The 16346-nt window shown below is 32.7% G+C and overlaps 1 protein-coding gene across 6 annotated transcripts in view; it reads left to right on the top strand.

Annotated features, from left to right (window-relative positions):
- The window catches only part of LOC130900762 (transcription factor Sox-18-like), a 133229-nt gene that overhangs the window by 57404 nt on the left and 59479 nt on the right, over positions 1 to 16346 (top strand). For all 6 annotated transcript variants that reach the window (XM_057811623.1, XM_057811627.1, XM_057811625.1 and 3 more), the window contains one exon: positions 1462 to 1670. In XM_057811623.1, coding sequence (XP_057667606.1) covers positions 1462 to 1670 — 209 coding nt within the window. The remainder of the gene's footprint in view (positions 1 to 1461; positions 1671 to 16346) is intronic.

Consider the following 16346-nt stretch of genomic DNA (forward strand, 5'->3'; position numbering starts at 1 on the left):
TAGAATAAAAGTCGTTTACAGAGTAGAAGGCACTTACCAGTAAATATGCCTTCAAATTATTGCGAAATACAGGAAAAATGATATCGATTTGATTTCAATTGGTAAATGATTGCGCACTTCTTTGCATTGTAAAGAATTGAGCGATTAACTAATTCTGAACGTGGAGTAGATAGGTCCTGCTGGAAACAAATCAGTCAACTGTGTCCTGGGAAGTTGCGAGATATCGAGAAATCAGATAATATGATAGAAGGCCACGGGGGGATCGGCCATCAGCAACTACACCTGTATACAATAGATTTTCAACACTACTAGCTTCACGAGGGAGGTATGTAATGTCAAAACAACTCCAAAAGTTAGCTAAAGCTCTAAATGTAAGAGTAACTTCAAAAACCGTGAGAATGTATCAGGAAATCAGGGAACATACGAACTGGAAGATTGGAAATTTCACGGATGAGTCCAAATTTTGTTTGTGTACTTCAAATAAAACAATATTAAACACACTGTTTACATCAACACTTCAGTTTCTGAAGACGAGAACTTGGTTATCGAAACGCACGTCAAACAGTGTAATTGTGAGTAGTAGTGTAGCGGTAGTGTAAACAGTGTGTTCATAATGAATATCACCAACGGTTCCAGAAATTCCAACTTATTCAAATCAATGAATACCTGTTTGTAGAATAGATGGTGGAAGGTATTTTCCTTGCAAAATTCCAATTAATATTTTCTTTTAAATTTTTTTCCAGAAAATTTAACTAATAGATATTTCCCTTACCTAGTTTTGTGTATTTTTATTATTTTCTAGTAGCAATGTTGCAATTTTATTGGTAACGCGACAATTTTTGTATATTTCTGCTTCATTAATTGTTTATCAATGCAGTGAAGTTACTAATATACTAATATACTTATTATTTGTTCCCGATTACAACCATTTTAGAAACAAGTGTATTGAACAAAAAATATACTAAATTTATTTGGAATAATTCCGAGAAAAACGGTATTAAATCAATGTGAATATTTCATACTTTCGTACACTTTTAATGGATAATACACTTTCCAACTGGCAACCAGAGCAATTCCACGTTGCAAGTTAAGGTATGACTATTTTCTTCAGGGGCTACAAGGAATTTCATCAAGGACCTGTTTTACATAACCTCATCTAGTAGCAGTGAATTAGGCTAGTTCAGCTATTTTTTTATCTAAGTAGACCCATAGAGGCTGTAGATTTCAACTAATGCTCAGAAATTACAAATCATGAATCAGTACGGGTTCCTTCGGGATATGCAATATAATTTCATCTATTTCAATTTATTAAAATGATAACTCAAAGTATTTTTGATACTTCAATGTTTTAGACGCGCCGCAATTCAATTAACACCTCGTATGTATGCAACTACATAAAACTGATTCGTTGTATTGAAGATTACTCGAAATTGTGTTTTGAATGATTTTTTGTTTTTGCAGATTATGTCTACAATCCAAAAGAGGCACGTTTGCGGAAAGCAATGCGGGAGGCAAATCGGGATCGTTCTATCGGCGCTTCCCCGATGTTGCCGCGTCCCAGTGCTCGCAGAGCCGGCTCATCCGGTTGGGTTACTCAGGGAGGCGCAAATGTACCGGGTGGATCCGTGGCATCGACGACTCACGGTCCACACGAAGAGCCTCTTATGATGGTAAGTTATTTTATATTTTTAATATTAAATTCCGTTAGAATTACAAGTTTCATCGACTACAAACAAAATGAAATTTTCATTCTGATTAGTACCGTTTCGATATTATGTATTGATTTATAATACCTGTCGAGTAATGGGAGAAGAAATATTTTAACGTGTTGAATGCAATTTGTATAAAACTGTAAGTTGGAGAAGCCACTAATATCATTAGGAGTATACAATTTCAAAAAATCTGTGGTTTCCATTCTTTTGCTGATTTTAGCATCTCAAAACCATTTGTCCTAGTTCTATGATGAGTGGTTATTGAATAAATATGAAACGAAAAAAAATCTTTAACACTGAAGAAGTATTATAATTAAAAAAAAAGAAAATACAAGCTTAATTTCAATAGTCATAATATTTTAAATTAACCTATCGGTATTTAGTGTTTTTTGTCATGAATGCTCGATGGGATTCAAGTCCAGGCTACGCACTGGCCAATTGATATTGGCAATTTCGATATCCTGTAAATACTGCCGTACGAAACTTGTATCTTGTATCGGGATGATAAAACTAGCGTAGGGTACGACACTAAAATGTCTTCCATCATCATTTCACCGTTAAATTCAATAAAAATCTATCGTTACCATGCAGTCACACTCAACTTTCGAGGAGAACGTAGCCCCATTACTAATCAGTCCAAATAAGGTCAATATTTTGCTAAGTTGTCCTAATTTGAAAAAAACCGTATTCTTACGGTGAATCAATCCTAATTTGAAGTAAAATGATTATTTTTCAAAACTTTCTTTTCAATTATATCACTGAATTCGCTTCAAAGTTTCAAAAAAAAGCATTTTCATCTATCAATCGATGAATATTAATTAGGAATGCGAAGAATTCGCAAGAGTTGCTCGTACCATGCAGTTCTAGTTAAATCCAAAGAGCTGATAAAACCGTATCAGTATGTAATTGTTTAATGCACAACGTTTTTATCATGTTGATATCCATTTTATCTATTTGAAGAATTCAAAATGTGCCTACAATATCAAAGTCTTACAACAACAATGTGATTGGACAATAATATTTTTATTAGCATATATATGTTGTTAACACATATTGGTAACGTCTGCAAAGTATTTCATTATCAGCGAAAATAATTGATTCATGACGTTTTATATCTAGTATAAACAATAACAGATATCTTTGGATCACGACGTCTTCCTAATTAAAAAATTCTTATTTCGATCGCTTGCTATGGAATGCGACATCATCAGATCATTTTGCGACGACGCCGTTGCAGCGTTACTTTCGATAACTTAACTTGGGTTAGGGTTGGGTTGCCTCGGAACATCATGATCGTAAATAAAGCTGCAAAGACGACGTAGCAAAATGATCTGATGACGTCGCAAGGTATTACCTTGGAGCACGCTTTTGACTATTGATTGGACGCACTTTCTGTTTTGATGGTTTGGCATTCTATTGCAAAATATCTCCTTTCATGTAACTCTTGTTTGGACCCGATCGCAAGAAGTGTGTTCTCTAGCGTTCCTTTAGAGCAAACCATCATTATCGTAAATAACGCTGCAATGGTGGCGTCGCAAAATGATATCGCATTATATCGCAAAACGGTCACAAACAATAGCAATTAAAATTTTCGAGTTGAAGATGTCATGCTCCAAGGTAATGGAGCATCCTTGGCGTTATGTTGTTGCACACTTTTGACTATTACTTTGAGGCACTTTATGTGCGTCGCAAACTGTTTTGATTCTGTCACAAAATGTCTTCTTAAATTTTACCTTTGCTTAAATCCAATCGTAAAAAGTGTGTGCTCCAGCGTTCCTTTGGAGCAAACAATCATAATCTTTAATAACGCTGCAACGGTGACTTCGCGAAATGATCTGATGATGTCGCGTATATCGCGAAACTATCGGAATTAAAATTTTTGTAATTCTTGATGTCGTGCTGCAAGGTAATGAAATTTTTTTATTCAATTGCAGTGAGTACCATAGTTATTTTGAAAATAGCAGTTTGAAAACTTGCATTAGTAGCAAACCAAAATGAAAACAAATTTGTTGGCATTTTTAATAAGGGGGAGCTCTTTAGGTTATTTCAATAGTAGCTTTTTCCGCGAGTCTGATTTCGAATTCGAAGCCGATCGCATGCGTACTGTTAGGAACTCATCCCCTGATATGGTTGGTGGAGCCGGCCTTTTTCTAATTCTAAACTTTAGTGGATGCGTCAAATAGTTTTAGTATTTCTTGGAAGCTCTGTTTATTTGTTTTTGACCTATTTATTTTGATTTTGTGACTATTTCCATAGAGAAATTTTCAATATGTATCTTCAACTGTTCAATCCTCTTTTTTCAATTGCTCCATTGTTTATAAGGCTTAGAGTCAAGTACTCTTCCAACTCTAAATCATTTACAATAATGTTTCACGGATCAATTGAGAGATGAATATTTAATTTGAGCGAATATTAAATGATCAAATTTTGTGTCTTTGTTTTTGTTTTTCTACAGCCAGGCCTCCTGGTATAGCTATAGATTTATTGGGTAATACTGGAAGTTATATCACTTCCGAATGCTGAATTTATGGAAAAGAAGATTCAAAAGTCCTGCCATATACACTTTTTAGCAAAAAATCGACTCTCTCCCAGGCCCTAATGACAGCTACAATCGCTTTTTTATGGATCGAAAAAGTTTCTTTACTAGATCTTATCCGATGCTATCCCATTCTTCAGTAGCGCCATTTTGAGATTAGATTTCGTGACTAGTGCAGGATGTCTAATACAAACTTTTCTCTTAATTCCATCTCATAAATGCTCGATAGAATTAAATCCGAACTACGCGCTGGCTAATCCAAATCGGTATCGTCAATTTCAATAAAAATCGACTCGGTGTTTGCTTCTATTGAAATGCCCGCCCAAACCAATCAGAAACCTCCTCCAATTGCCACATTTCCTTCTATGCAACACCGGACGAATCTTTCTCAAGGTCTTATGAAGGCTTGTCCTCTTTTATCGCTACCATGCAGGTTTGTCACTCCAATTAACGTGTTCTCTGTTACAATATAGATGGGGAGCTGGGATTAATTTGGTGTCAGTAGCTAAGGCTAGCTTCTTCAGCAGACAGCAGACTGATTCATATTCGGTGCATTGCATTTACCACTTCTCGCTGACTCAGTTCTTGTCGCAATAGGGTGACCGTTTGAGCAGCTTTATAGACTTATAGACGTTTGATGGCTAACTGATAGTGATGGGTCAGGTAGATAACATTTTATAAGGGTCAGTTACTCTTAACAAGTGGTTCCTGATTATAACTTATTGCTGGATTGGAAAAGCAAAGTGGATTTTTTTGCTTAGGAGTATAGAAGCATCACATTTATTGATTTCAGATTAGAGCTTCCAACCTTAACAGTGATTTACGTATGAATATCTTAATCCAACCAGGGGTAGCGGAATTTCTATGTTCAGTTCTAAATCATGCCTTCGTACTACCACTAGCAGAAAATTCTTCCGAATGTTCGTTTTTTTCTTGATATGCAGTTTTTTTAATTTCATCTAAAAAGGCCAAAAGATAATGTCAAACTGATTTTAGAATAACAAAAAAATTTATGGTAGGAAATATTGAGGATATAAATAACTTTTCAATTCTAACGGATTTTCAAATGACTCATTAAAAATGCGTCGTCAGTTCAATATCAACTGTAGCTGTTACAAAGTGAATTGAATATTTAGGATTTGGTTGCTAAAAATCTAATGATATAATAAATTTTGCGAATTAGTCTATGTAGGGGCAAACAATAAATAACAAACTCATTATAACTGAAAAAACTGATGCTATTTGACCTCAGAAATTGTGGTAGAACTGATTTATTATTCGGAAAACGGAACTACGACAAAGCTTTTATCATGTGCCCGCTGTTGGTGAATGCATATGAGAGAGCTTTCACTCGCTCATAGCATTCGTCAGAAAAAGAGGGAAGGAAGTCAGAAGATGGTTGGCGAAGATTGTTGCGTGATAGCTGTAATTTTTATTAGAATACATTATTCCGCAGAATACTTTCTCAAAGATTAATACTATCCCTTCAGATGAGGTACCTTATTCTATCGGTCAATTATACAAATTTAGTATGCATCATTACTATGGTATTATGAAAGTCATGAACTCTAATTGTTCATGCATTGGAAGATGTAATTCCTCTAGAATATTGGCCTAAATATTGTATGTAGATGAAATTACATACTTCGAAGAGTGAAGTAATAAAAAATAAAAATCTGCAGTATCTCTCACATATAACGGTTTAAATTTAAACTAGAATTCTGAAGAAGCATAGGAATAAGATAAATGTGACAGCTGAAGAATATAAACAATATTTAGAGGTAGTTCAAAGCTCGTTCTTAGAGGTTTTCCTTTGGAACTTGCTATAAAGAATAAAGAAATCCAATTAATTGTCGAGATGACCTTTACATGATCCGACACAGGACGAGACTTTTGTTTGCATCTCGTTAGTTCTGGATAAAATTGGTCTTGCTTTAAAATATCGTCATGTCAAAAATTCAATTTTAATGATTTAGGATAAAACGCTTCTTTATCATGCAATCACTAAAGTAGTGAAAATATTTATTGGTGATAATTCATTTTCTTTGCTTATTCAATATTAACCTTTTCCTATAGTCGAGCCAGTAAGGCTTTCTCAGAGAGCTACTGTCCATTTTAGTAGATCTAGACCCTTAAATTTTGCTAAGTCAGCCCTTTAATAATTATAGGAATCCTCACTAAAAGTCGCAATTGGTTATATTATATTTTCTTTCATGAAATTCTCGAACTTTTATAATTGATTTGATTCATAATATTTTTCAATCAAATTATCGCTAAATGAAATTATTTTCAATAAATGTGAAGTGTCAGTAGAAAAAAACAGACGTAGAAAGACTCAGTACAAAAAGTTTAAGTGGGAGAGGCCAGCACACAGCTGGAAAGCTTTCCCTCATGAAGCAGTGAAAAGGTTAAATATATTAGTATCAAACTGAAAATTAGAGAAAATTGAAAAGAGGAGGTTATAAGATAGTGTGGATTTTTGTCTAAGAATCTTATTTTAGGAAAACTGCATAACGTTGTTTATTTTAATACTTGAAAATCATTCGATGTCGTTCAGAGTGCTAAAAGTGTTTTCAAATGTAAATTAAGGAACCGTATCCTTCACCAAAATGTATCTACATCTTCAGATAATCCGTCCAGCAATTTAGTTCCGCCTTCTATTTCTGCAATCACCATTTCATACGTCTATAATTGGTCTCGTTTTCTACTAAGCCTTTTTTGTGTTTGGTAATAAAAGTAATCAGAGAGAGCTAGATAAGGTGGATCTTGAGAATGTAGCAATTAATCGTGAATAGGAAGAATATTTTTGAATCTCGAAATTCTGGGACCTTGATTTAATTATTGTTTGTGGATTATAATGGTGCACTCAAATTCGATTTACTGTGCTATATTAACAAAAAAATTTCACTTGGATTACATTTGATGGTATCCAATAATTTCTTTTTATTTATAATGTTTTGATCAATAACAACCTGTCGTGGTACTCATCTTGTAAATAACCTTTTGGATATTTAACATTTTATACAAATTAGTGCATATCCATTGGGTTGAAACATCTACTTCATTTTGTACTTCACATGTAGGTACTTTTTTAACTTTATGGACTGGTACATTATTTCTATTTGTCCCTTTTAAAAGTACATATCCACCCAGAAATAATTACCTGAGAGGAAAAACTTAAAGAGGTTTCTTCAATTATTTTTTATAACTATAACAATATAACTGTTTTGAAAGGTTGGGAAGAGGCTACATGTATCGCATACAACAATTGAAAAACACTTAAAATGTCTTGACCTAGTTAAGAAGCTTGATATATAAAGAATTATCACCGTTGATGAAAAATGGGTCCTGTAGTAACATAGTTCGAAAATGATCATAAAGCAAACACAATTGACCAGCACAAACCACATCGAAAGCTGAAAAACAACAAAAAAGCTCATGCTGTCAGTTTGGTGGGACTACATAGTTGTTGTGTTTTTTGAGCTACTTCCAAGGACCAAACGATCAATTCTGATGTTTACTTTCAACAATTGATGAAACTGTATTTATTAATCGAAGAAAAACGGCTAAAATGGTCAAATCGAAAAGGTTTAGTGCTCCGTCATGATAATGCAACGTCTCACATATTATCTTTGGCAACTCGTGGGAAATTATTGGAGCTTGGCTGGGAAGTGATGCCACAGCCCTCATACAGCTCTGATCTGGTACCAGCTGATTACCATTTATTTAGAAGTTTGCAGAATTCTTTGAATGGTCAAACTTTCACAAATGACGATGACCTTCAATCACAACTGGTTCAGTTTTTTGTTGATAAGGTCCAGAAATTTTATGAGCGCGCCAACATTAAGCCGAAAGAAAAATGACAAAAGGTCATTGAGCAAATTGGAAAATATATAATTGAATAAAAACTTTTCTTTGTTAGAAAAAAGTGATTTATTTAATACTACTACTACTTTAATACTACTTAAGAATAAGAGAAATTTCGAAGCATTTGCTCGTGCCAACTTCAAAAAATTTATGTATCTAACGATATGAGAACATATAATTGGCTACTCTAAAACGAAGTAAATTGCCTTATGTCAACATCTTCAACATGTTTATCAAATAAAGGTTTCATATCGGAAAACACACAAAGTCGTGTCATTTGATAATTATCAAAGCATAATAAATCAACTTCGTCGGAGTTTATTTTGCGTCATTTTCAAACTACCGCCGCTGCCTTCTGGTTAGAGGCGGCTACGGCCAGTGGTGACTGCGGTTTTATGTCAGCTTGACCGCTTGGATCTTCTATATAAATTTTCGCAATAAGCTCCAAAATTTCATCACATTATTCCAATGCGAATGTAACCATGTAATATAAAGTTGTCATAGAGAAAAACGTGGTAATGACAATAAAGACAATCAAGTAATTAGACTTATGCTGTAAAAACTATTCATTATGAAATTATTCGATGATATGATCCACTTCCAAACTGATCCATCACATTCGATAAAGTTGTTCGAATGTTCTGAATCTACTCGAAATGTGTGCGTTTTACCAAGTTTCTCATTTTATTTTGAGGAAGAGAAGTAGGAAGACAGATGCTTCAAAATCAACGCACATTAGCAGGATACATATTCGTGAAGCAGTACCCAATAGTTCGCGATATCTAAGCCCCTTTTGTAAGCCTTTTTTGGAATATATATCAAGTAATTCCTGATATTGTGTATATCTAGATGGAACTTCTTATGGACCACCCCGCGGCTGTCAAAGAAGAATATGCGCATCATGTTCACTCGTGACTTACTCATACGAGCTTTTTCGGCCCTGGATCATTTGGTGTTAGTCACTTTTGACTTTAGCTCTTTGCTTTGATGTCTGCATGAACCAAGTCCACTTATTATAATTGAATCAAGTAGCCAAGGTCCACTTTTTTCCTGGTCCAAACAGTTTCTGCGATTGACATTCAATGTTTGCTTCTATAATAGTTTTTTTTTATTTATTTTTGCACAAAGATTTCTCCTCGCGAAATCTTAAGTTCATTCCAATCGTTAATCATAGATCATAGTAGATTAGGACATGAAAAAGTTGGTCAATTCTTGACAACTCGTACGTTGTACGGTCTTCCTCCTTGCACTCCATAATGTTCGCTTTCACGGCCCTTATTGAATATTTTATACCAACTAAACACATGTGTACAGCCTATAGAATCATTATCGAACATTTTAATACTTAAACATAAGTTTCAATAGTCGAATCGAACGATTTCACACAATATTTGATCGTGACGCGTTGCTCGAGATTCCTTTTCTTAATTTTCTTAGCGAAGTACCACTATTACAGAGTATAAAGCAAACAATTAAGGAATAAGTAACGTTCTAACGTACCTAAAAAAATATGTTAGAATAAAGTAGCGTTACCTCATTATGCAGTGGAAGTTTTATCACATTGTCATGGATATATATTGATTTATTTCGATTTTAATATTTCAAAATTTGCTGGTAATACTGACGAAAATATTAATGAAATTATAGAATCAAACATATCAAATAACGTTTACAGTAAAAAATTTGTATGGAAAACATTCATGGACTTCTGCAAGATGGATGGAATTAGATGGAAATTGGCGGAAGAATGGGCTTCGATTTTAAAGAATTGAGAACCACGTGGAACTTAACAAGTAAATTATTATGAAAGAATTAAAGTTATTATTGATTCATTCAAAAGTGTATCAACACGCGCGAGATTCCTGTGAAAGAAAACAAAGTTCGACAGAAAATAACAGTTCAGTAAAAATAACAAAAATGGTGAATTTATGGAATGAAAATATCCCTGAAGAACTGCAACGGAAATTCATATAGCCGCGGTAAAATTAACTTGGCGAGGCGGAAAAGCTGCTCCTTGCTTCACTGACTTTTATAAATCGAATCAAACAACGAAGGTTCTTTTAAATATAACTCTGTATTCAGCAAGACTTGCCTTGGTGGTGCAAGAATGTGTACCGAAAGCAAATTTTTTTATAGAAACCAACGATAGCAACGTTTGTCCTCTCAGATTATTTGAGAAATTGATATCAAAAAGGGCACAAATATTAAAATCAACAGATTGTTTCTAAGAATAAATCTTCACTGGTAATCCGAAAATGATCACTAATATTCCCATTAAAAAAAAACACGATTCAAAATTGGACGAAATCATCGAAGCGATCTTCATCAGTTATAGAAACTAACAGTTCTGGATCTTCCTTTAACTTTTCTAATTGTTTTTTTTTGTTGATTGCACTTCTGAATAAATAGATTTTGCTCTATATGTTTTGTAAACTTAGCAAAAACTTTTCTATCTGAATAATGCTTAAAAAAATTCTCCAGCCAGCCAGGCCTACGGCGTCGATAAGTTTTCAACAAATTTTCGGTATCTGTTATAAAATTTTTTAGAAAAATTATCAATGTCCTTGATTTACTACTACTGAAAATTAATAACCATGTTGTGAATATTTGAAATTTGCTTTATAATTCAAAGTCGAGGTTAATAGCGAAAAAAATCTAGTGAATTTCAAAATAAATAATTGAAATCTTATGATTACGTCGATGTACTATAAATGGAAAACGTTAATCATATCATTTAAGAAAAACCAACTACTTTCGCTTCTGTATCTTGGTTTCTAATTTGTAGTCGAAAGTTTTTATGAGAAAAAAATACTGACTAATGAATTTAACAACTCATATAAAACTTTTTGCATCAAATTGTACGGAAATTGGCGCCGGTGTTTAATTTTTGAACTCCGAAGTTTTAGATAGTAGTGGAAGTTGTGGGAAGTGAGAGAATTCGAAACTTGCCTGAGAGAAACTTCGGTTATTGGAAGTTGGCGAGAATATCCATTAGAGCGACAATCTTGTTAATAATTATGACCAAAATAAACTACTCTTAATATTGTGATGACAATTATTCAAGAATTTCCATTAGAATAACAAATATTGATAAAATAAAAATGCATGAATAATCAACTTACGCATGAGAATTTTTTACGAGAGAAAAAAGACTACAAACTTCTCCTAATCAAAAATCATATCATAACATAGTATATTATTTTTCTTGTTTATTTATACGATCTCTATTTGTGGGGTGAATTGATAAACACTGTCTCTTTCGTTCTTAATTTATTTAAATACTTTACACTACACACTTAACTAATTTATGATAATTCACTTATCACTATCACTTAAGTAACTTGAATAGTTTATTCAAATTATTTGATTACTTCTATTTCGGTCTGTTCACCACGACTATTCATGATAAATTAAACTAAACTCCTTATATATCCCAAAAGAAATTTTCAAAAATTGTAGAAAATGAGGAAACAAAACAAATAAATAACAAGACCTTCCTAGAAATTATTCAAAAGAAGCAATGTGAATAAACCGCCTGTTATAATAAAAAACCATCAAACGGATTCCACGGATCATGAAAATTCAATTCTTATCATAAAAAACTCCAATTCACAATCGAAAACGAACAAAATAATAAAATCAATTTTCTTGATGTCACTTTATATAAAATTAACAATAACATGAGAACAGAATGGTATACGAAACCAACTTGGTTTTCAAGACATTTGGACTTCAATTCATGTCATCCTATGTAGAGATCAGTGATAATAAGTTTTGCTGATATATCTATCCAACTATCAGATCCTGAATTTAGAAGCTTCGCTATTCAAAAAACAAAAACTGCATTAAAATAAAATAATTATCCGGAAAAAATGATAAATAACATATTCAAGAAAAGGATAAACAGACACTACAATCAATTAAAAAACAAAATAGAAACGAAACATCAAGACATAAAACATTTTTCCTTACCATATCTTACAACATGATATTAGTATAAGTCATAAAGGTCATAAAACATTATCCAAATATTTCACTAAATTAAAATCTAAGACACCAAAAAACAAAAGAAGTAATATTATATATCAAGTGCCTTGTACTAATTATGACGCTGTCTACATAGGACAGACATGTCAGTATTTTAAAAATAGACTAATATATCATCAATACGATAAAAAAAATAGAAGTGCATTAACGAACCGTGAAATATCAAAAAAACATAAATTCAATAGTAAAGATTCAAAAATTTTTGGAACGAAAAAGAGAATTTTTAGAAATGGTTCACATTCATAAATAAATAAAATAATAAAACTATAAATAATTTAATTGATTACTGCTACAATTTTGAGATGTAGGAACTAAGGAAAAATTCATTTTTTCTGTTTTGATTTTATTATTATTTTGATATTCATGATTAAGGTGATCTATTGATTAATATAAATACACAAATTGTCAGTCTCAATATAATATTTTAAAAAAGACTGAATCATACCGATTCTTAACTCTATCAATTAAATATAAATATAATTTTTAGCTACGTTACTAATAAATAAATACTGATATTGATAAATCTGATATTTAAAGTACATTTCTCACATATAAACCTTGTTTTCAACCAACTATGAAAATCAACAAGCCGGCAATGCCGCAAAGCCCTACAATCTCACGCTTAACAGCCGATGGCAGAGTTCGCTTATTTTCGTCGTGTCCCGTATCGACTTGGTCCCACTCTCGTGTATACATCGAGTAACGTCGCGGCTGCATTACGCAACGATCGAGGGTTGCCGGTAGGCTCTCGAAACGCTCCGGTCTCCTAGCGACAATACGCGTTGCCATGACAACTCGTCGTTGTTAGAGATGCGGTCACCAAATGATTTTCAAAAACGTTCACTAGAGAGAAAGACTATTATTCTTTTATTGTCACTGAATTAATACTATAATATTGATTTACACTATATTTAAAACGATTTTTCAACAGTTCCTCAATTACACTAGATTTAATTAACTTACATAATAATTATCCACTATTGATATGATTATATTCTTCTTCTTATCTTCACTACTTATCTAATTTATTTAACTTCATCGGTTAATTTTCAATTTCTTTGCATCACTACGACTTTTCATTATAAACTAACTCTCACTACAGAACAAGCAGGAATTTATAACAAAAAGAAACTTTTAGAAAGTAAACAAACAAATAAATAGAAAGGCACGAATTTGGTTTAAAAAAAAAACAGTATAAACAAATCACGGCAGTGATGAAAACGTGTCACTAAATCAAAGACGCCGCAAACCGGCGTATTCGCCAAATTTTAGGCTTCCATTATAACTGAACAGGACTGGCTTCACCGTCCATTTCGTAGACGAGTATACAATTGTATAGAATCTTGTGTGCAAAATGAATTGGTTTTTTTTGTTAAAACATCTTGAGATGATATTTCAAACAATATCCAAAGTTCAAATTTCTTACCACTAGCAATCGTGATAGATGGAAACTAATGATGCGATATTGGGCGAGTACATCGGGCGGGGCAGTACATTCCCCCTTTATTCATTATTTTTTAGTGAAATTTGCGTATTATTATAAACAACAGATCCAACTGAAAGTTGTTTACTATCGAATTTTTTTGCAATCTGTTATTCTGAGAACAATATTTGTTTTTAAGCGGTGGCGTGAATATATACACTCGGTGTTTCTCAGTTACTTAGGTAATATATTTATGCATCAACACTGAATTCACTAAATTATCAACTAAGACTGAACAATTCACTAAACTACGTACTAACTTCCTACTAAACATTTATCTAATTTATTTAAATGCAGCATATGGTTTATTAGTAAGGCATACATATCGGGGTAGACACTACCACGGGTATTCGAGACTTGTTTGTATACACTCTTATCGTATCTACTATCTAATCTGCTGTACGAAAATAAAAAGGCCATTTTAGAAATTGACTATAGAAACGGCCTAAACATACTGTAAACAAGCTCTCAAAACAATATAAAGGAACTGCCGTTGTATATAAAAGAATTGTACCCGGCGCATCCGTCAAACTTTATATTTATATTAAAAACTGGACCGGCTTCATGGTCTATGTCTAATTCATCTAAATTCACCGTTTGCTGTATTTGTATATCCCGATGTGGTTGGGATATACCGTTGTATAAAAAAATACTGTAAATGGGATATATTTACCCGGAGCATCGTCAAACTTTTAATTACATTGAAAAGAGGATTATTTTCACGGTCTATGTCATTGGATGAGCTCGTAACAAAACATTAGAACGAGGAAGCGTCAATCGCAAATTCAATATATAATTTGGGTGATTTCAAAATTGGAACTGACTATTTTTCATACACAAATTTATCCCGTTCTCACTCATTACGAAGTCCAATTATCAAAAAACCTACTCGTATTATTGTTTTATGGATATTGGCCTAAAAACAGAACTGTGAAACTTCAAAATTGACTTTCATGAAAAACTTTCAGTCTCCTGTTCACCCTTTTGAGAGTAGTTGGAAGCTCTGCAAATTTAGCCTGCCAAAAATTCTTGAAAAAGATAAGATAACAACCTCAACAACAAAGTGGAGTAAGTACTTGGCAGAAACTGTGATACCCAGAATCTTCTTAAATATCTAAATGACATTAACATACCAACACATTTATAATCATGTCACTAATCACTCCAGTGGTAGATACGAGCTGATTGAAAATAAAAAAATTCTAGATGATAACATCTGAACTGACGTACTTTTATACGAATTGCCATCTCCTAATTAACCCCCTCAGAGGTGGTTAGAGGTTGAATTATAAAAGAAATTTACTGTTCAAATTTCGTTCTTCAGTAGTTTCGGCTGTACGATGATAAATCAGGCAGTCAGTTAATCAGGACATGTTCTACATATTTACATGTATTCGAAGCCCCACATAGTAGGCGAAAGAAAAAATTTGTTTTGATCTGTTTGCAAATAATAGTATAGTTTTCGTTGTTTTTCGACGTAACGAAAATGTAAACTTGAAAATATTTCTCAATATATCCTTTGTACAATTTTATAAAATGTAACAAAATGTAACAATATGTCTAAGAAAGTTGGCAAAAAAAGTTATACTTCATAAAAATTTCTGCATGGCCCATAAAGTAAGACGCAAATGTCAGATGTCAATTTTTTAAATCGTATACGAGGTTTGTGAAGTACCTTTATTTTTCACATCATCGTAAACTCTATTATGAAAAGATTTTCGAAATAAAAAACTATGTTTTAATATGCAATTATCAAGAATTAATAAACTTTGACTTTATTTGTTAAGAATTAAATCAAATAAACAAATACCTTATTAGAATTATTCATTTCGGAAACGTAACATCAAACTTTATGTGCATGAACAAGAAAAATCCGTTTTAACATTTTCATCACTAAATAAGCATCTCAATTTATCCATCGTTTCTTTCTAAGCATTTAATTGTTCTTCTAGAAAACGCTTTTATTATATTTCTAATAACAACCGGAGTAATATCGTCACATGCTTCCTGAATTGTTCTTCACAAATGATCAATATTGTTAGGGTACACTTTTTGCTTTAGGCATCCCCACAAAAAGAAGTCTAGTGCGTTTAGATCTGGAGATATTGCAGGACAGGCAAATTCCACAAATCTTCCTAATACTCGTCCATTAAAAGTTTGTAGTGGATATTCTTGAACATTTCTGGTACTATGACATGGTGCGTCATCATGTTGGTACCATATGCGTTGTCTTTTTATTATTGATAGGTTATCAATATAATCGGAAATTTTATCATTCCAAAAATTCTAAGTAACGTTCAGAATTCATAGTTTTCCTAAAAAAAATTCTTTTATCCTTAGATATTCCACACCATATATTTGTTTTAAAACAATGTTGTAAGCTAACTGTTCCATTAGAGGTAAACGTTGCTTCGTCCGGAAAAAGTATGCACCATTCCATATAATGATTATCTTCTAACCTCCCTATGAACCCAGCACAAAATCCAAACATTTTATTAAAATCTTCGGGTTTTAGAGTATGAATGAACTGGGGTTTTAAATTTTAAGATGTTAATACCTTCGCATCTACATCTTTACTAATACATCAAACGGCCAACGTTTTCCTTATCGAATCTTTGGGATTTTCTACTGCTGACGACATTATTTGGTTATATATTCAGTCGCGATCCACGACTGATGCTTTTTTCTGAATTTATTACAT

This window comes from Diorhabda carinulata, chromosome X (assembly GCF_026250575.1).
Source record: "Diorhabda carinulata isolate Delta chromosome X, icDioCari1.1, whole genome shotgun sequence".
Lineage (NCBI taxonomy): Eukaryota > Metazoa > Arthropoda > Insecta > Coleoptera > Chrysomelidae > Diorhabda > Diorhabda carinulata.